The 22,349-nt window shown below is 37.2% G+C and overlaps 1 protein-coding gene across 1 annotated transcript in view; it reads right to left on the bottom strand.

Annotated features, from left to right (window-relative positions):
• Positions 1–22,349, bottom strand: part of USH2A (usherin) — a 392,565-nt gene that overhangs the window by 106,411 nt on the left and 263,805 nt on the right. Inside the window, exons 41-46 of the mRNA XM_075042640.1 lie at positions 12,303–12,637; positions 8,862–8,984; positions 5,968–6,131; positions 3,669–3,878; positions 2,076–2,278; positions 116–228 (exon numbers count right to left, since the gene is read on the bottom strand). Coding sequence (XP_074898741.1) covers positions 116–228; positions 2,076–2,278; positions 3,669–3,878; positions 5,968–6,131; positions 8,862–8,984; positions 12,303–12,637 — 1,148 coding nt within the window. The remainder of the gene's footprint in view (positions 1–115; positions 229–2,075; positions 2,279–3,668; positions 3,879–5,967; positions 6,132–8,861; positions 8,985–12,302; positions 12,638–22,349) is intronic.

The raw sequence follows: 22,349 nt of genomic DNA, 5'->3' as shown, positions 1-22,349 counted from the left end.
ATATACTGAATTCTTTTATGCACCTTATTGAATTGAGAGAAGACAAGCTTACATTCTGGTCCCCATTCCAGCTACAAATTGCTCCAATATATGAAAGCCACCTATAGCATAGTACCTTGAGCCAATTATGTGAATAATGGGTGCTGACAGCTGCTTTGGCTCATCTTCCACAGTTGTAATCTGGGTTCCATTGCTTCTCACACAGGCATACACCGTGCAGGCTTCAATCTGATGAAGAAGAACATGAGTTTCACATAGCTGCAAAAATTATTCAGCTCTGCTACTTTTTCAGACTTCTCTCTTCACCCAAGATTCTTTCTATTTAACAGATTCCATACAGCCACGAAAATACTGCAGCTTTTAGATACGTATATCTACAAGAGGTACACTGCGCTGTATCACATTTTCCCAAACCATTTAAAAAAAAATATGTACATGCAGCCCTCTGGCACTAATTGTTGTTCTCTATTACACTATCACCAATAATGCAGTGACAAGTTGCAGTGCAACTACAACTTATGCAATAATAAGTTGCTGTGATTTTTTTTTTTCTGTATGTATATGTAGAATCTGGTACACAACACTGAAAAAAATGTACTTTGATCTGGGGGCTTGAGTAAGTTTTCTACACCTATCGTATATTCTGATATAAAAATAAGGATAGTTTTTCCTTAATATTTTCTATTCTTTCATGTCTATTCTGGAAAATTAAAAGTGAAAAATGCAAATAGGAATCATAGACTATGTTATGAAAAATGCCACAGAAATAAAAACTTATTCCTTCAGTTCTTGGGATGAAACTAGGCAGAGGCAAAGTGAAATAGCTAGTGAAGGATGGTAACATTGTTTCTGTATTGTCAACAGAGAAGTTACTCAAAATAAAAGAGCACAAAAAATGAAAGATAATGCAGTAAGATTACCAGTGAGACACACATGCATCCAAGATAATACTGTTTCCAGGACAAGAAGAAAAAGAGTCAAAAGAAAAAAAAAATTAAACCCAGCTTATTTCAGTTTCACCCATCACATTGATGCAAATATAAGTCCAGTATAAAGACTAGGAAAGCAGAAGAGAAGAATAATTAACATCTCAAGCAACAGAAGGTGGCCATGGTAAATTAATACAGAGGGTCTATAAGTGAGGCAGTACACTGAATTTGCATTGTTATTGAGAAAAGACAAATGTGTTTCCAAGCGGCATTCAGAAAGTCATATGTGTATTCATGGATGGAGGTTTGCTGTTTCAGAGGGGCTGGAACATAGAAATCTGTTACGGTATGCCTGTCTGTGATGTTTATTTATGGCATGTAGTAACTGGATGCAAATTTTCAGAACGAAGTATACATGGTACCACTAAGTCCTTCTCATATATAATGCAAACCAAACCTGAATGAAATAGACAGGAATAGTTACAATTAAGTATCAAACGGCATTTCTTGAATATATTAATACAACTTAAGGATAGAAAGATTTTTATTTTTTTTTTTTTTATTCTGCACACAGTATTTTGCCTTTCATTAGATATAAGAATAGAGAGGCAAAGATAGAGAAAAGGAAAAGCAAAATAAAAATATTGTACTTATTAACAGCATAAAAAGTACTACTATGATTTCAGAGATCAGCTCTGCTTCCTCCTCGGAAGGATAAGGAGAAAAAAAAAAATGATAAAAGGATGACAAATGCCACATCATTATTTCTCTGTGCTGATATATTATGCATGCCTGATGTTTCTAAAACAATTGCAATTTTCTTTTAATGAGTAGGAGTTGAATCTTTGCCTCTTTGTAATATATGTTGGGGCTTTGCTAATGTTGTAGCACAGAGCATTTAGGCGAAAGTAAATGGAGTTTTGATGGTTTGAAAAAATATAATGGAAATTTGTATTATGAAAAGTGTACACAGATCTAAAATATGCTGAAAATAAATCTATGCCTTGTATGTATCGGCACACAAATATCAGTGCAAATATATGTCCATGTATGTAAAGAAATCCATGAAACAATATTCTGCTTGGAAAGACACACATTTTATGTGAAATTAAAGTATATTGCACAACCCAGAAAAGACATTCTAACCTGTATATCATATACAGTGAATGGAGACAAATCTGCTAAAAGGACAGACCCCGGCTCGTTCATTCCAGTCTTGTACTGCTTATTATTTACATAGATAGAGTACTCTGTGACAACACCATTCGGGTTTGAAGGCGATGTCCAGATGACACGTACAGCTGTACTGTTGATGATGACAACCTCTGGAGGGAACATGCCCTCAGGCTCTAGAAATAAAGGAAGAAACTGAATAAACTCCAGCTGTCTCTGCAAAAGCACTTGTTTAACCAAATGCAGATTAGTATTTAGGTTTAGCAAAAGGTTCACTGCTTATCTGCTTTCCTCTGATGAAGTTATCACAGTCTGTAGTCTTCTGTAAATTGGCTTATTATACTCTCAGTTAGAAACCACAAGAGCTGATGGTAAAATGCTTTACACCAGCAGCATAGTGTCAATCATCAGTAGTATGTGGCCAGTGAGATATGATGATAAATTATTAACCCATCTGCACTGCCAACATATAAATATTATTTTTATGTCTCCCCCAATCCTAATCCTTCAAAAAAAAGGAGAAAACCAGAGCATTTTGCTTTTAAAGCAAAACCTGAGACCAAAATACTTTGTGTCTGGTGGAACGTGACATTATCAGCCTCGTAGCCTCATAGCTGAAGCAATATGAAGCAGTATGCAATATTGGCATTATGTAAATGGTTTTGAATGTTGATTACTATAGGTAATGATGAAGTCTTAACACTTATTTAAAAAAAAACAACCAACACCTTCCTTAGCGTTAAATTACGTAATTATCTAAGCATGTCAGAAATAACCATGCAAAGACCTATTTTTATCATAAGAACCCATCCTTACCAGTTGAAAAATTGCCCTTACGACTGATTCTATTTTATAAACAAAAGGTGCTGACCTTTGGCATGAGAAAGGAAATGGAATCCTCACTTAAAGTGCTTTGCTAATGACCTGGAACACTTGCTTCTGAGGTAATGATATTATAATGTTTATAATGAGACTTTATAAAGCAAAAAGATTAGAAAGACCATTCTAAACCCATTTCAGATGTAAAATTTTTTTATTATTATTTTATCCTCCCCCTCTCCCCTGCCCTCCCCTCACATACACACACACACCCCCCACACACTTGTCCACTGGCATAGAAATGACTCATAAAGAATTTTCTTAGAGGCTGAACTTACACCTAGAGTTTTGGGTGACTCAGGGAAGGCCCTTTGTATGACTGTCATGTCAAAAGCACATCGCTTCACAGAGCAAATCTTTTAAAAACCCATTAATTGTTTCTAAATTCCACCATTTATTGATATGAACTCAGTTCCAAACTTAGTGCACACAGATAGGAATATGCAGGAGAAGATGAGAACAAACTGGGTTAATATCTGCTATTAGAGCTTTTGCTGCTGTCTCAGTGGGACCGTTTATTGATCTACCACATGATGACAACCAGCACTTAAGCATTTTAGCGTTTTAGCCCTTTTTCCTTTTATACCGGAAATTTTATAATGGAAGGATGACTGATCTCAACCCTAACAAAAATCAATCAATTTCATTCTCAGATTTTAAGCCAAGCTGCATTCACTGCTAACCAACCTCCATCTGAGGTAGTCACATGCACAACTTCACTGTTGATGCTGTGGGCTCCGTTAAAAACTTGAAAAAATATCTGATACTCTGTGTTGGGCTGCAAATCACCTACGACTATAGAGTTTACATCAGCCTGGATCCTCAGAGATCTTCCATCATCAGTAGAATTCAAGAAGAGGGTGTAATATGCAACATCTCCTTGCAAATCTTGTAGTGCTAAGAAAAGAAAGGAAAACCATTGGCAAATATTCAGTCAGCAAGTTTCTTAACAACATTTACTGTGAAGAGAAAAGCAAATTTTATGCAGGCCCCCTTATTTAAAAAAAAGCAAAGATTCCATCAAGTGCCTTCAATTTCACTCTTATAAGCAGTGATGCAGACTGCTCTTCCAAACTTGTCAAAATCATTAACAGTACATCATCCTATCTAATACTGGAAAAAGCTTTCTTTCTCTGGACATCCCCATGATGACAATGGAATCTGTGAAGTAAATTTAATAGGTGAAACCCACTGCTAGCAATGGTGTGTGGACCTTGCAGCTTGCCACTGCAAAAGGATGGCTTTCACCCAGATAGAAGGAAGACAACAAATCAGATTCCTCTATGGCACTAGTTTAAGATGGAAACCTCAAAGATTTTTTCCCTTTTTGTTCCTTCCCTTCAACTAATACTCCCCCACCCCAAAAGTACTGAATTCCTTTGTTAGTCCTCTAGCCATGAATAAGGGGCAGGTGCCTATGCCTTAAATTATAGTTAAATTCAACTTTACACGGACAGCCTTTTGGCCATAGTGAAAATGAAAATCTACGTGTTCTTATTTTAGAACAAGCGTGATAGTGTCATCTACCTGTAAAGCTGTAATACACTCAGAAGTATTATGTTTACAGGGGAAAAAAAAAATCTCACATTTCTTCCTAAAATGTGTTTTGCCTAGCACTAGCTTCCCCCGTGAAAGGAAGAAAAAACCAGTACGATTTTCTGGCTACAAAGGGAAGGACATTCACTGGTCTGGATAAACAAGGATTCCAGGCAGTCTTGCTTCTCCATTTTAGTAACTCAGATGTAGTCTGTTATCTTATCTGTCCTTTGTCAAACAGTTTAAGTTCAGATCTGATCAAATGCAACTGCTTTTCCAGTAGGCATCAAGATGAAAAGAGTAATTATGAGAAAAACTTTAAGCACTAATACATACTGCTTTAGATGACACGCTGTACCACTAAACAGGACTCAGCTGACCTGGAAAGAGCATTGGTAAAAGCCAAAAGCATATTCTCAGATTTAATAATACACAGTTTTGTCATAGAAATTCTTAAGCAAGAGTGATATGTTATTTTTATTTTAAGTGGTGCAGATACAAGTCCTAAATCCTTAGAAGTCAGAAACCTTCAGTAGGTTTTCCAGAAAAAGAAAGATAGCAAGGCAACTTACATTAAAGACTCCCAAATTCCCAAAGAAAACAGAAAAATAATTTGAAAACTAATATTATGAAAAAAAAATGAAATGTGGGTATACAAAATAGTTAACATGCTTACTGCAACATAAGTAGTAATAAAATATGATAAGGTTTTCAAATAACAAATGGCCCTGTCTTGGTGTTTAACCTTTGCATTAACAAACATATATGGAGGAAATTTCTAAGGTATGAATGAAAATAAAACCAGATTGCATTACCTACATCTAGAAGGTCAGGGGTTCAGATTACTAAGGTAATGAAACTTCAGTGAGCTGCTTCAGATCTATTACATTTGTCAGTTTTTATAAGCATGCTTACTTCAGGCATGCAATTATAAAATAAAGAGACTACATTTGTTGCAATTCAGCACCCAGTCCTTATAAAATCATTTGCATGTAAGTCATGAAGAAATTCCCCACTGCTGTATTAGCAAACCAGCTAGAGAAATTGGCTAAATTAATTTTAAGGAGCAGAGCAAAAAGAAAGAGAAAGGGGATCCTCTCATCCTGAAGGAATGTATATGTAAATTTTTATACAAAGAGATGAAATACACCACAAAGACAACAGGACTTTGTGTACTACTACTTTATAGATTTCTCATGAGTTTCCATTAACTATTTCTTCACTTTCACTATTCTCATTCTGCAGAAATAGCATTTAATAAATACGAACATGACTGAGAAATAGCAAAATGTGCACATTTTTTTCCCTATTTCTTTCCTCTCCTTTCAAGGACACTTCGGTATATTATAAATCAAGACAAGGACTGTGTTTCCTACGAGAGCAAGGCAGACCAACATAAGTGATGGCAGGTTAACATCTAGTTACTGGAATAAATACTAAGCACACTTACTTGGTTTTGACCATTCCACTTCTACAGCAGTATGATTAACAGCACGTGCAATAAGGATACTTCCTTTCTTTGGTAATCCCGCTAATGTAGTAGCTATCACTTCTTCACTGGATGTATATCCTACCTCGTTGTGCACTATGAGCTTATACTCGTATGTTGTGTACCTAAGACATTTTAAAAATAATTAAATGGAACAAAAAATGCAGACGTAGAAAACATTTGCTGTAAACCTTCTGTCTGTGCCAAAGTTTTGTTGTTTCTTCCCTCCTCCCCGGTCCAAAAAATTCAGCTGCATGGTTTGCACCAATAAAGACTCTATAAGAGGTGTCTATTTTTTGGAAATAATTCAGCACAATTAACATGGTAACAAAAATAAAACACGTTATTTCACTTCCTCATAGTCATAGCTTCTGAGGTGTTGAGAGATTATAGCTCAATTCAATATGTAATTACAGCAGTGGCAACCTGCCAAAATTTGGATCAGAATTTAATCAAATGAGGCTTTTTTTCCTCTTTTGGGAAACCCATTGATTTTAACTTGCAGAGTCTCATTTGTAAAAGTGATTCACCACACAGCCACTACAAAAACATCAGAAAAAAGTGCCTAGGAATGCAAACTCATTTAATGAAGTAATTTTCTTCAGAACTGTGTATATTCAGCTTACACAGTTTTATTAAATACTTCATGTATATTTAGTAAACCAGGCAACTGTCACTCCGTAATTTCTTCTCTATATCAAATAGCATATTAATGTATTTTAAGTGGGTTTTCACAATCTCAAATTTAATTTCATCATAAAAGGCCTCACAGAAAACTGTGCAATCACAGAAACATGGGAACATCTTGTTCAAATTTTCACTAAAACTGCAGCACTTTGGGATAAACGTCTGAAAATGCAATAAAGGAACATACAGTAAATGCCTAATATTTAGAGATTTTGCTACAAAAAGAAAAGTCACTCACACTGTATATTTACTTTTAAGGTTTTTTTAAATGCACCCCATATTATGCAACCATCCACAGCCTGATTTCAGAAGAGCTAAGCTTTAACAGTCCCACTGAGAAGAAAGCAAACTAATGGGAGCTCACTAGCTCCAACTGTAACTACAAGCATTGTAGAATGGTGACAACATACATAACACGCCTTATTTCGCTCTCCACATTTTCTGTCACTTGTGAACATGTAGTATTTTCTTGGATACTGTAGCACACGTGCAATAAAACATGAACAGGATCTAGTCTTGCAATTTAATGATCAGAATTTGAGATTCATTTTTTGATCCATATTTTCAACATTTCCATTTCCAGCAATGAAAATAAAAGAAGTTTGGTTTAACCTACTAGAAATTAAGAAGCCATCTGAAAAAAATCATTGTAAAAAGAGACTTCTGTTGGCAGTATAATAAAAATTCACTAATTCTGGAACATGCTTAAAGCATGACACAAGTGAAAATAGATGCTGATACATGGATTTTCTTCTGTGAAAAATAAGGCTTAAGTCTTTCTGCAGCATCACCTCTCCAGCCACAAACTCATCCTGAGTTCTTGACTGCAAAAACATAGCTGCAGGTTGCAGAACCCTCCCCAAAAGAAGCGTTCGGGTGCGTCCGAGGGTTAGGCGCACTTTTCTGGCCATAGCTCATTCAACCCAAAAGATCATTGTGCCTAACGACTTGTCACTGAGGCCCTGTCAGAATTTATTGCCCCCTCTGAACTGCTAACATAACTGCTGCACACGTCAGCGCTGCTGAAATGAGCTAAACTAAAACAAAAAAAAACTCTATGTAGAATTTCAAGCATGGCTGAAAGAAAGAAATGGGCTCTTGGGCAGGATTGGGTAAAAGAACAGCTCCATGATCAGTTATTGCAACGGATGAAAATGAGCAGTGACTTTCAGCAAGCAGGCAATGGCAAGCCAGAAGCAGTAGCCCTTGGCTTGGTTTGGTCAATACAACAGTCAGGAGCAGAGGTCACATTCTGCTGGTTCGCATCGTGCTCAGGAGGGATGCTCACACAGCTTTTATCAAAGTAAGTAGAAGTAATGTACAGATGTTTGAGGGGCAATGATTGACAGGCAGTCCTCCTAAAGCACATCAGCACACAAGCACAGAGAACACACACATCCTGAAACCACCCATGAATGTTCTCCCGAGACTTTACCTACAAAAAACCAATGTAGAATCCATGTTGAATCTTCTGTTACAGGTTCTTAATGTGTGTGTTTGCTTGTCTTAAGGGTGGTAGCTTTGAATTTGAGATGTGGAAACTAAACTTGATTAAGAGCAAATGTCTTGCTCTATACCACACAGTAGGTCTGTTACATACTGAGGAACAGAACTCACCCTCCATTTCCCCACCTTCAAGCCTCTGCATTTAACTGTAATGAAGCTAACCCAAAGCTGCCCTTAAATTAGATCTGCTGAGAGTGCAATAAATACTGTTCTTGCCTTTGGAGATACTAAAGCAATCATTAATTTGCACTTTTAAAACCAGGTAAGAAAAACAATGCTGAAACCAAGTTTCAAATGTTTCCCAGCTAGGACTTCTCAAACATTCATTCTGCCTGTGCTATGACTTTGCCAGCACACAAATCTAGCGCGCATGTACACATAAATCTAAATGGTTTGACTGCATGAGCATATCAATGCTAAAATTTCACAAGATCTTTATTTTCATTTGTTTTTTTCAGGGCAAAACAATGTATGAGTCAAGAATGACAGACTAATAATAAATCCCTGCATATTAGAATGATTAATACCAAAGATGATGACAAAAAATATTTCATTACATAATTAATATGTTCACTACATAAAGACACAAGAAATACTTTGAACTATTAAACATACACTATACAAAATGCCAGCATTTGTTTTTATAGTTTTTGTAATCTCACCTGCTAAGACCCTTATCTTCATAAAACCACTGAGTTCCTGAGTAAATATTGTGCCACAGATTTAAATCTTCAGGGGGATTTGATGCAAGTGGTTGCTGGATTTTACGTCTCAGGAGCTCATATCTAACACAAAAGACAAGCAGAACACCAGGATTATCTCAACTAATGTTATTACACAAAAAAAAACCCCAGTTGTTTTTTTTAAAGCCACACATTATTTTGTTTTTACAGCTGTAAACTTTCTGAGATAAATATTCTTTTTAATGTTTCATGATTTAGAACATTCAATTACTTTAAAAAACTACTTTGAAAATGGAAAATTAAGCACTTCCATTTGAAAGAATGAGTTTATTTAATGATTTACAGATTTTAAACTTTGTGGAAACGGTATGAAGATCAAGTCCAAATAGCACAGTAACAGTATCTTATGCGGACATGACTGATGCCATCTGATACACACAGACTGCTTTGGAATATGAAATGACAATTTCTCTTTCTTGCAAATGTGTTGAAACATACAGCGTTGCTATTACTATTTTCCTGGTAGTAGCGAGTTAATTGTACATTTGTGTTTAAAGTGTGTTTGCAAATAACCACAGTGTAAATTACAGGTGACAAACAGGTGTAGAATGAGTTAACTGTTCCATCTGTAGACCTCAGTGAGGCACCTTTGTATTTGGGTAGACATTCATGATGTGAGCTTGAAAGACCAAACTATTTCATCCTGGTTTTAATTGGTAACTGAAGCTGTATTGCTGTCTCTGTTTCAAACAGCAGGTCAGCTAAAGCCCATCTTTCAGCAGGTCAGCCATGAGACCGCCTGATTCAGAAAACATGTCTTCCACTGATTCTGCATCACTCAGTCTTCATCATCTTTTATACAAAACCTTTATGGAATTTAACAGGGATTAAATCACTCAGTGTCTACACAAACTAAAGGGGTAATACTATATTTTGCATTTCCTAATCATTCTAGGGATTACATAGAAAACTATACTCTAAAGGAAACAAAATTCTATATCTTTGTTCAAAATCTTTTGGATTATTCTTCTTTATTACATTTCACAGGATCTTTTTGATATGATTTTTGCTTCAGTTTGATAGTGGTGTTTTCTTTATGAGGCACCAGATGTTTGTACTCTTCCTACCAGTTATAGAACCACTCTGGAATCGCTTTCAATGGTGAGCTGCAGTTTTAATCAAACTATAGTTACAACAGTATTTCCACTGATGCCCAGCAAATTAGGGTCATATGCATATATTTTCACTTGAATACACAACTTGATTCTCTAAAGTGCTGAGCTGCTGTGCATCATCCTTTCCCTGCCCCCCATTTTGGAAGGGTTCTACTGTTAAATTCCAGCCAAAAAGTATGTGGATACTCAGGCAGATCTTAAAGACTCTCACTTGAAGCACTTCTTATTTGTGAAAATGTTTCCTTCTGTGTTTAAGCATTCTGCAGAATGCCTTGGTGTGGGTCACCGCCCCATTGCAATGATGTTTCTGACTGCTGGCTTCATGTGTAAGTTGACACTTATCTTTTTTATGTTGAGATCATCTCCAGTCTGATGAGGAAATGTTGGACAATACCATTCCAGATTTGAGACCCTGAATGAAAAGGGTATTTAATAGGTACTGCATAGAGTGATTTGGCATTGCTTCAAAACCAGAAATCAACTGAGAAGCTCTCTTACAAGAGAGCTGAGACTTGCTACACTCCATGGCAGCTAGGATGTACGTGCGTAACTTCTAACAACTTTCGCCCTTGAGTTTGGGGAATAATCCTCAACAGGTACAAACAGGCATTGTGCCACTGGCCTTAGTGATGCCAAACCAAATTACTGCAGAAGCTGGGAGTATAACCTCAGAAATCAAATAGTAAAAACTAATTAAACTCCAACTCTATCAAAATATTCAGATGACTTTATACCCCAAGAAAAACTCTCACATGAGTGGCTCATCAGTGTCAACAGTACCCATTCCAGTTTTATTAGGAACAGTCCTGGCATATTCTGTCCAATATATTTCATAGACAAGTCATGAAAAACATCAAAATCTTTTTGAACGCTGAATGGTGATCATGTGTAAATCACCCCCACTGGCAGCTGCTGCTGCTACTCTGCTTGCTGCAGACTTCTTGCTCCATCATGCTGTACAGAGCAGCTGCTTCAGTGGTTGTTCTTGTTGAGGGCAGCATGGCACACCATGAAGGAAATGAAGTCTGCAGATGTAGGTCGTGCTGAATTACTTCAATAATCTATGGTAAAACGGTCATGTTGTTAACCCCAGAATAACAAGGACTGCTTTTCAAAAACTTCAAATTTTACTGTAGAGCAATCATCATTTCATTCACTTGTAGTGTGCCCTAATTAAGCCTGAAGAAAGAGTCAAGCTACTGTGCTGTAATAACATACGCAACTGAAATGGCATTACATGATAATTATTGAACCCATCAGTGCACCTAGAAGAGAGCTACTAACCAGAACATATGGAGTACAGAGCTATAATTCCATGCACAATGTTTCACAATACGTTAAAGCACTAGAACGAAAGATTCGTTTGACATTTTTATTGTATATATATAAAGATACATTCATCTTTATAAATCTTTGTGCACTCAAATCCATATTTTTTTAAATGTCAAATACACACACTCTCTTTCAGCAATCAACAGATTCAAGTCAAGATCTCCATCCCAGTATTCCAGACAAATCTGAGAGGAGATGCCTTTCTCTCGTTCCTGTGGTGAAATCCAGCCTGCTACACCCAGCATTTCCTTGCATTTCCCATTTTTGGTTCTGCCCCCAAACTTGTAGAATTTTAACTTCCATTTTTTCTCATGCACTCCCTCATTTGCAATTTATTAATCAGTTAAGTTTTGAAGATTATTTCATGTCATCACACTTCCAAATGCTCACTTTCTCTTTCTGTAGAATAAACCACACAGAATACTGAGAATATTGGATGTGTTAAATACTTATGTTCACAGGGATCTCATACATTTGTTGTTATTTTGTTGGTGGAACTTGTTGTCTGAACTCACCACCAAAAAGTGGATGATGCTGCAGCCCAAACCAGTTATGACTTTGCAAGTATCCTGTGCTTGCTCCTTCTGGCTTTTCAGACAGCACTGATCTGAAAGACCCATAGTGTTCCTGAATGTGTTCTGCAAAGGAAATGCCACAGCACAGACACCACACTTGCTCCTAATAATCCTGACTCTTTCTAAGTTCAAAATGATTCAAAGCTCACCCTGCTATCTGCTTCTAGACATACCCACTTTCCATGAGCCCATTCATTGGCTCCTGAACTCTAAAGAGGAACTTCAAAAAGTCAGAAATTAAGAGATCACCTCATAAAGTTTGCATCGCTCCGAATTTTCAGAGTCAGATTTCGGTAAGGAGAAGAAAACTGCTATATCAGTTGTAACTAAGAGCTTACCTCAGATGAGGACCATTCGGCCTTAGTGGTGGTTGCCAAGAAATGGCAATAAAGGACTCGCTGATTGGAATCACAGACAACGGACTAACACTCTGAGGAACTGTTGAAGGTGTAGTCACGCTTGTAGGCAAACTCTCTGTGCAGCCTCCTAGAAAGCCATCACCTCCAGAACAAGCTAATACAGTGACCGAGTAGTTTGTATAGGGTATAAGATTAGTCACCAAATGACTTAACGTTGATGAAGTGTTCCCAGTAATGACAATTCGTGGATCAGGCATGCGAATCTCATAGTTAAGGATTTCGCCATTCTGTATTAGAGGAGGTTTCCATGAGACCTGAAGGAGGATTAAAAAAAAATTTAAAATAACAGATTTTGTATAGTCAGAATGCAGAAATACAAACACAACATGCTACAAATGGACACGAGCGGGATCGGAAGATGTGCTTTTCCTTCTTCATCAAAACAGACTTTGTGTATGACTTTTAACTGAAATTTTATTTTTAAAGGTACATCAGTTAGAAATCTAACCTCCTTTAATTTTAGTGAGGGTTGCAGTAACAGTTGTAGCCATTGAAAAATTCTACTATTTAGCGAGCTATCTACTATTTAGCTTCACCAGTAAAATGTGAATGCTCCACTTCAGTCAAAATTCTGTGAGATGTTCAGATGCATTAGTAAAAGTAGACTAATTATCATAAGTATCACTAACTGTCATTTATTTTCTTAGGCTGTATTCCCTGATGTGCTCATCTGTTAGTGGCAGAGTAAAAAGAAATCTTATTTTGTGTTTGCACAATTTTCAGAAATATATAAGTGCATTAGCTGCTTTGAGAAACAAGATTTGTCCGCACTCTTTATATGATGAAATATGCAGGTTTTCATCACTTTTTCATCACTTTTATTTTTCAGTAATAAATTACACTGGTAAGTATCAGACAAAGAACAAGCACAATTTTCCATTTTTAGAACTATAAAATTATGCTGTGAAAACTTTCTTACATAAAAATTGGAAATTACATACAGAATTCATATTATATATTTATATATACTACTACGCTTACTGTGGTTTTACTTTTACCAAATTGAGATTAGGTGGGTTTCTTTTTTAAGCTTTTCTTTTTTAAAGTATATTATTCTATATATTTATTCTTACCAGCTCCAGCGAGGAATCACACTCAAATCATTGTACCACAAAGCGCAAGGATGTTCTCAGCTCTTTTTTAAGGCTTTTTGCCATGGTATCATGACAGAGGGGGCTTCAGACTGACACAGCGAGGACATGTAACTGTATTAAGAATCTCAAAGTTTCATAAAGGTAGCATAAGAACATCTATCAATCCTTCCTCCCCTAGAAGTCCTGGTGTAGCAAGTACACCAGCTTTGCTTTGCTCATCCCTGGGACTGTTTTCTTTGCCATTGACCAGCTCATCTATAACAACCACTGTCTCCTTTCCTCCCAGGCATGGGATAATTAAGGATTGAATCCAACATTGCAAAGAACACAGAAGTGGAGAAAACCTAGATGAAGGTATGTGCAGAATAAAATGAACAAAGATAATATCGAAGTGTTAAAATAGTAATACCAAGATACTTTAGTTTAAGTTGAACTTTTTCCTTAATTCCCTCCAACCTCCAAAGTCAGTATCTTTAAAAAGGTGTATGCACAATTATACATGGCCGTGGAAACAGAGAAGTTTGATTTATAAAATGATTTTTAAAGGACCCTTGGGGATTAGGAAATGTTATATCTTAGGTACAGAAGGACCTCTTAGGCTGTCAGACTTGTAAGAAACCTGGCAGCAAAGTACTGGAGAAAGCTGAAGGATTTTGATAACAGAATCTGGAATACTATTAAACAGAGAATTAGAAACAGGGTGATCTTGAGTAAAGACAGCACAAACAAGATTATTGGTGCCCTTATAGGAAAGGCTTAGCTCTGGCTAATTATCAAATACTGTATTCAGATTTCTGTTACTTCTGGCCCCAAATCACAATCAAACAAATAAAGAAAATACTATTGATAAAGCAATGTAAAATTTCACAGAAGGAAGGAATCGATTCTGCACCATTCTCACAGACATTGAGCGAAAGTCTCATTTTGAAGTAGTTCATGTGATCTCGCCATAAGTTAGGAAGCAAAGAAGAATGATGATTAGCACAGACAACAGAAAATGTTTTCAAGTGCAAGTATGTGCTGGTTTTGGCTGGGTTAGGGTTAATTTTCTTCACAGTAGCTGGTACGGGGCTATGTTTTCAGTTTGTGCTGAAAACAGTGTTGATAATGCCGAGATTTTTTAATTATGGCTGAGCGGTGCTTACAGAGAGTCAAGGCCTTTTCCACTTCTCACCCTACCCCACCAGCGAGGGTGTCTATCTCAGCCCACGAGTTTTCTCACTTTTACCTTCCGATTCTCTCCGCCATCCCACTGTGAGGGAGGTGAGCGAGCAGCCACGTGGTGCTTAGTTTCCGGCTGGGGTTAAACCACGACAAGGTAGAAAGCGTTCAGGCCAGTAAACTTCAGGTGAAATTCCCAATCCCAGTGCTTTTTATTGCTACCATACTGCACACACTGGATGCATTGTATATGTCACAGAAAGAGGGGAATGTGCATGATTCACCTTTATTTTCAGGGACATATCTTTGAATTTGCTGGAAGAGGCGCAGAAGACTTTAAGGTCTTACACACTACCACAAAACACCCATTTCTGCAGCCATGATTATGTTATTCTTTTTTGAGGTGTAGCACCTATCCTGAAATTCTGCCTCAGTGAAGTGCAACTAAAGATAATATATTTGAGGTCTTTTTTAGGAATATTAATAAAGTAAATGTCGTTATCAGTGAAAAAAACCCCTCTTACTTGTTGCTTAATGCAAGGTGGCTTCTATTAAAAGAACTATATGTCAAATGCTTTGGAAAATTCCTAGTACTACCCACTTAGAAGACAAAATTGTCTAAAAATGTTCACCTTGTACCAAATCTTTTATTTCCTGGAAAAGAGGAGGAGCTATTTTTTAATTACATTACATTTTAGATGCCTAACTTTTATGTCTAAACCCACAAAATTACTCTACTAGAACTTGCACAAGATTCACTGTATACTGTAGCCCCTTCGTTTAAAGGAAGACTAATTACATGGGCAGGAGAACAGTCACTGCTCCAGAACCTCAGCTCCTGAGTTTTATACAACATGTGCACTAGCTGGTAAAACCTGAAAAAACTCCCAGGTGTTACTTCACAGCATTTGCTGTGCACTAGCAGATAAAATACCTCATAGTGTACATAACATAGATGCTCGTGGGGCTTACACTGGGAAATTTCTCAATTTTTTTTTTTTCCTAAGAGGAAGGAAAACCAGGCTGAACAAAGAGAATATTCAGTAAGCAGTATGACACAGAATGCAACTTATTCCTGTCTGGGCATGGATATCTCATATGAAGATATGTAGATCAGTTGTCGCTTTGGTTAGTGTTTTTTTAAACTAGATAAAGGGATGACCAAGGATACTTGCAGTCACTGCTGTGTCACTTGACCTGCTTTGAATTATGTATGTCACCTGGGAATGACAGGACATGCAGTCTCTGGCAAACCTCTCTTGTCAAGAGGCAAGGGACTGCCTGACCTGTACAGTGTAAATGAAGATGATGGAGCCAGCCTGGTTAACACACATGTGGCACTACTGGACCTCTTCTCCACTTTGATGTGCCAAGGTTTGAGGTAAGAGCTTGGCAATGCATGAAAGCAGGAAAGCTCACTAGACAGGCTGTGTTGGAAGCAGTAACAGTTTGTTCATTGATTTGAAGCTCAGCACTGAGACCATGAAAGAGGATGCCCATGAGGAAGAGAGAATAAGGTAACTACTGGGAGAGATTAACTGATTCAATGTAATGACTCTGGAAGCTGTCATTTAAAGATCAAAGCACCTTATTTTCTCCACCACAAAATTTAAAGAGACAGAAATTAGCCATTTTCCCCCCATTAAACAGTTATAACCTTGGAATTTTTTTTTTTTTTTTTTTTTTGACAGCAGTTGGAACCCTGCAATTTAATTCTGAGCTATGTGAAGAGAGGCATTGGCATATGGGTAACTATTTTACTAGTTCAGGCCTGGCTTCAACAGTTTGCTTTTAAATCAGTGTATTTGGCTTCATTTTATTCTCATTTCTCCTAGCTACTGCTTGTAACATCTACAAACAGAATGTAATAAATACACTACTGAGAGCTTTTCACTGTTGGTCTCAAAGCACGTTGTAAGTCTCAAACTGCAAGTATTATTATTGCAGTTTTACAGATGAAAAGACTAAATCCCAGACTAAGTCACATATCAGAAAGAAACAAAACTAAAAACAAAGACCTGCTACCCTAATTCTGCATTCCAGCCACTGGACTATAGTCCTCTGCCAACCCCTCAGCCTCCCAAAAAGTAGTTGGGAGATGAATTTCCTCATGAGTTCTTGTCTGTCTTAACAAAAATTATAGTGGGATTCAATCAAGAGCCAGTATCACACCAGAAAAGCAAATCCTGACAGACGTCACTGATAATTATTCTCATACACTTTGCACATGAATTACATCCAACTTCAGCAAGCACTACCACAGAAGAACGGCACGATCAAGTTTGCAGTAACAGATTGCTACTACAAAAACTTTTAGAAGCACTTAGCTTGAGTAGAGGAAAAACAGAAAGAACATATATTTATGATCCTAAACACCTACTACAGGAAAGTGTTTAAGCTATATCAAAGGCAGAGGGACAATGCTGATGAAACCCTGATTAGTTCACCTCACTGTATGATCTGTACCAAATGAGCAAGCTGTGCAAGAAATCACAGTCCTAAAACATGGAAAGCCTCTAGTGTGCAAGTTAAGGTTGCTCCTGTGTGTGTTGGAGTATCCTAAGTCGCTCAAGCAGCACTTATGTGGCAAATAAACCAAGGTCTCACTGACCTTAGCAGCATTACAAAGCAATCTTCACAGAAGGATTGATCACTCCTAAACAATTTTCCCAATTCACCAGGCATACCTACATAAAACTGTGGTGAATAAAGTCCAAAATCTTTTTTCTCCCCAGCATGAAGCTGCTATGTGGGCTCACTGCATCTTCCTTTAGCATACAAGGCCTAAGTATCGGGGTTGTTCATATTCTCAAAATTATGTTAGGCAACTGCAGTCTGCAGCATTTTGAGAATGAAATAGCACCAGAGGGGTTTAACCTGGAAGAAAGGAAGGGTCTTCACAGCCTCATTCTCTACCACATGGTGATCTGCAGAGAGAAAACACTGAAGTATCACCTCTCTGTTAGTCACTGACTTCAGTGGCCATGGAGTTACTACCATTGCACCCAACGTTCTGTAATCAGAAGCAACTTCACAGGACAGCAGACATTAATGTGTGAGACAAAAAACAACTCCGGAACATGTGCCTATAACTGTAATTCCATAGGAAGTGGAAACCAGATAAAGAAAACACCTTCCTTTTCATGAACGATACTCAAACTGTAGCTACAGGGTATATTGCTTTAAATGTGTCAGAAGTATCCATTCCATATAGCTGAAATCTTTCTCCTCTGTATTTTAGCCCCAGCCTACTTACAGAACAACAGGCATTTAGCAGTCCACTGTCCAGCTTCTGGGGTAATGAAGAACAAAAGACAACTATAAAAATAGAGCCTTGTTTCTTTGTGTTTGCTCACTTGCATATGCAATTTAGTAGTCAAATTTAAGAAATCGCTACTCAAAAAGTTTATCACTCTGTAGCAATAAATGATAATCTTCTGCAAAGAAAGAGTGCAGACTGCAACTCACGAAGATCCTGTGGACAGCAAACTGATGACATTGTTCAATCTGTAGGGTGGAATACCAGTTTTCTCTGCTGCAGCTTCTTCTATACAAAGAAAAGAATGGCAGATGAACTGTAAATTAAGTGATTGTCAGCTCTGAGGGTAACAACAAACACGAATGACAATGGAATTAAAAAGCCTACAACCCTTCCTCAGTCAGACAAGTCATGAGGAAATATGAAAAAGAAATCATCCATAGAAAATCAATGACATGATATTAAATCAATATGCAAGAAAAGAAATTAGAAAGAAGAATAACAGTTTGGTGCTACAGAATCACCATAGCCCTTCATTTCTAGCAGGCAACATATCTAACATATATTAAGAGAGAAGTCAATGAAATCATCATAATTTTTTATTTTTCTCATTTTGTATGTAATCAAATTGCAGGAAGTGTCTGTAACAGATGTTATCATGAAGGAATAGGATGGCACAAGAACTATATGTCAATGAGGTACTTATTTCATACAACCAGCATGAAACCATTCTCTTATAACCTATCTAGGCACCAAAAAGAAAAAAAAAAAAAATCCTTTCTCCTTGAGAGAAACATCAGGGTTACGTACAGCTCCTGCCAACCTCTATCTGAGAAAAAAGCTACACGAAGAATGACAGGAAGTAGCTGCAACTTCTTATCTCTCAGTGGTCCAGCTGGTGGTACTGGTCAGTGAGGGAGAACAATACAGGCAAATGTGCGTCAGGAAATCTCCAGTTAAACCAATAATCAAGTCTACAGCTGTCTTTCCCAGGCCAAAGCCCTCAAGGGAGAACCACAGCAGCGAAAGGCAAGTCTTCCTATCGAAAGTTAAATGGCCAAAGTTGGAGAATTGGCATACTGCAGTTAATTTAGTTCAGCATACCCAGCCACATAATGCTTTTCCTACACAAAGAACTCTTTTAAATAATTATTCACTGTGTAAACCAGCCTCTTTCTCAAGCCACTCAACCTAGCTACATTCCCGAATGTCATATCAGTGTGAAGTGTGAGATTGAAGCAGCACAGCAATTGCAACCCTCACAAGAAAAGGAAACAATTTCTTTTATACTTCTGTACATTAGGGTATAGCAAATCTTGTGTAACAGGAATAATGTTCATGGCATTGGCATACACTAAATAAACGGCTTTTGCAGTTGCTGAATACCTCCACTTCACTTTGGCATTTAATCAGCCACAAAAGCAGTTTATTGCGCAGTATACTCCACTACCATGAACATTATCAATTCAGCAAATATTAAAAAATATCATGCAGGTGTCACAGAAATGGGTACTGCAAAAATTATCGACAGCTTTACACTTTCTGTTGCACAAAAGAAAGCAAGCTAAATGTTATGGAGAGATATCGGCCCGTTCTGATTAAAATTAAATGTTAAAGGAGCACATACACATCAGAAGTGTTTATGCCAAGAGTGACCTGCTGTGCTGGTATTTTCCTCCTTGCAGAATGAAAGCTTTGGTCTATGAAAATAAGCTGTATACTCAAGTGAGTACTATCCTGGAGCACTTTGAATTCTCCACATCCTCAAATCATTTATATTGATTCTATGACTAAATAAAGGAATGGAAATATGTTTCTCTTTTTTTGTAAATTCTCTCTGTTTTCAGTAGAAGTAAATATTTGCATTCATGGTTTAGGGATTGGTTGCACTGACAGCTGAAAGCCTCTATTGATTTGCAACCGTGGCTTGGTAAAGGAGCCTCTCACTAATCTTCACCACAGTGCCCTTCCAATACTTTCTGCTCTAACCTGGGAGGACAGCTCTCTCTAGGGCAAGAGGTAATTAAAATCTCCCTCCCAAAGAGACGGCTTGTTTTCCATTCTCTGCTTAAGAGTTACCATCACAGACACTGAATAAGACGAGAGCATTGTACAGCACAAGCAGATTCCACAAATTTGATTTGAACACTACATAGGTCATATATGCACTGCAGGTGTGGTGGGCTTGATGTGCTCAGGAGGGAAAGTGTGCCTTTCTGGGACTGTTGTCGGAGTTTAAAGGCACCAATGTAAAGCAACCCCAAACCAGATCCATCCTATTTCCACACAGGAAAACTTTTCAACCACTAAGTGACAATCCTTGCACAATACTTCACAGTCGTTCTGCCTGCACAACTAGCATATTTCTGGGGTGAAGGGACACAAGGGGTTTGCAGAGCAGCTATTCAGATCTACATCCTAATTTCAAAGAGCAGGGCAAAAAACCCAAATGGTTTTAAAACAGGTGCTACCTTGTTCTTCTTGTACCTTCCTAGTACAGAACATTCACAAGGGCCACAAGACAGCCTCAGCATCACAGGCACAGCTCTCTGGGTGGTCTCACAGTCTTACTACTCTGATGTGAACTTGCCATAAAACTGAAGAGAAGGAAACACCACCACCACTAGCGAGCTAATCCATTTGACAGGCCTGTAAGAAGACCAACAATTAAGATGAAAATCCATTCACTTCCTCTGGTGCTCCCATCTGCAAACAAGCAGAAGGCGAGAAAACCACTGGGGGGAGCAAGCCTTATCCATAATCTCTTCAGTGAAGAAGTGCAATGAGCTCTTCTGCACCTATAACTTTATTTCAATTTTTTTAAGAGATAATAAATAATAATAAAAAAGAATAAAAGCTAAAAAAAAAAATATCTCTTGCTGTCATGGACAAGTAAGAGAAATATTAACATTTTTAAGAAGTTATAGAATCTTAGATATCAGAAGCGAAGTAATGTGTCACCCATGGAATACCCTCTGCACAGGAACTGTATCAAGTATTTCCAGCTCTCCCTCAATTATGATGACTATCAAATTAAACAACACTAAGTAAAATAAAATACTAGATAAATTAGAAGAATTTACATCTGTATCAGCAAAGAATACCAATACTCTGTACACTGAGAGAGAGAATTTTTTCTGAAGGACAGATACTTAGAAGACAGCATATTTGGAAAGGTGTATACCTAAATCACTTTTCTCAATTAAATGCTGCCACCTTTAATTATTTGAACATTTTAACCTAAATATTTAAAATAAAAAAAAAATGAACAGTAAAACTGAGTCATGGAAATAAAAACATGCAGACTTCAGCATCTTTGACAGAAATTAGCCTTAACAGACCAAACAGATATGGTCTCCAGGTAGAAAAAACAAACCTGAGATTACAAGAGCAGCAGTGACACGAAATATGACCACCACTCATACAGAAGGTCATACAATGTAGATATTAAAGGGCTTTAAAGAGCTTTGAATGTTAATGATAGACTGGGAAAGAAGAAGGGGAAAAAAAGCATTTGAATTCTTTGGCAAGAAAGGAAAACAAATTTTAAAAGCATTGTTACGTTGAAATTAAATTATTACAGAGTGAAGACTGCACTGCCGGATTTCAGGTTTCAGAAGAAATAAATGATCAAACTGACTTTCTGTATTGGTAGATTACTTAATCTTGGAGCTGAGCAAAAGACAATAAAATTACAACTGAGCACACACCTCTGATCTCAAGAAAAGACATCCAGTAAAGAATGACAAGACCTCTGGTAACTCACAGGCTTTTAAAATTAGGATTGGATGTTGACTGCACTTGGAGAAAGAAAAAATATGGGTAAGATCTAAAATTATTAAGCCCTTACCATATTAACTGAAGCATTAAAGGTTGCAGTGACTTATTCTTTGTTCTCAGAGTCGAAGCCAATGTGTAAAAGCTCATGCAATAAAATGTGGACATGTGTGTGAGCATGCCATTGAACCAGGGCTACTGTTTACTCAGCTTTGCTGCTTCTGGTAAATCCATGAAAAATGCTTTACTATAAATTGTGGTGGATATTAAGATATATCTACAGAAGCACTGAGGGCAGAGTCCTGGAAGTAGATCACCCAAATCTTCAATAAGCAATCTGGCAATTCATCACAATTACTAGTGGTCGATCATTATTAATTCTTACAGTAACCACTGTACTCATACTGAACTCATTTGCCATTAACGTGGAGGTAACATGCAATTCCTTAGACATTAAAACATAATTTTAAAAGCTCAGATTTTTTTTGATGAATAGCTTTTTTTGTAGCTTAAAATCATGTGTGAAAAAAGCAAAAAAAAATCACCATTGGTTTAACGCTTAAATTCATACCCCCAAACTATTTAGACTGCATTGGTAACACCACTCTGTTTACCTTTCGAAAATACACTGTATACCAAAAATAATAAATCTAACAGATGAACTTCAGTCTTATG

Source organism: Buteo buteo, chromosome 12 (assembly GCF_964188355.1).
Source record: "Buteo buteo chromosome 12, bButBut1.hap1.1, whole genome shotgun sequence".
Lineage (NCBI taxonomy): Eukaryota > Metazoa > Chordata > Aves > Accipitriformes > Accipitridae > Buteo > Buteo buteo.
The sequence above is the reverse complement of the archived record's forward strand: the minus strand, read 5'-3'. Positions and strand labels throughout refer to the sequence as shown.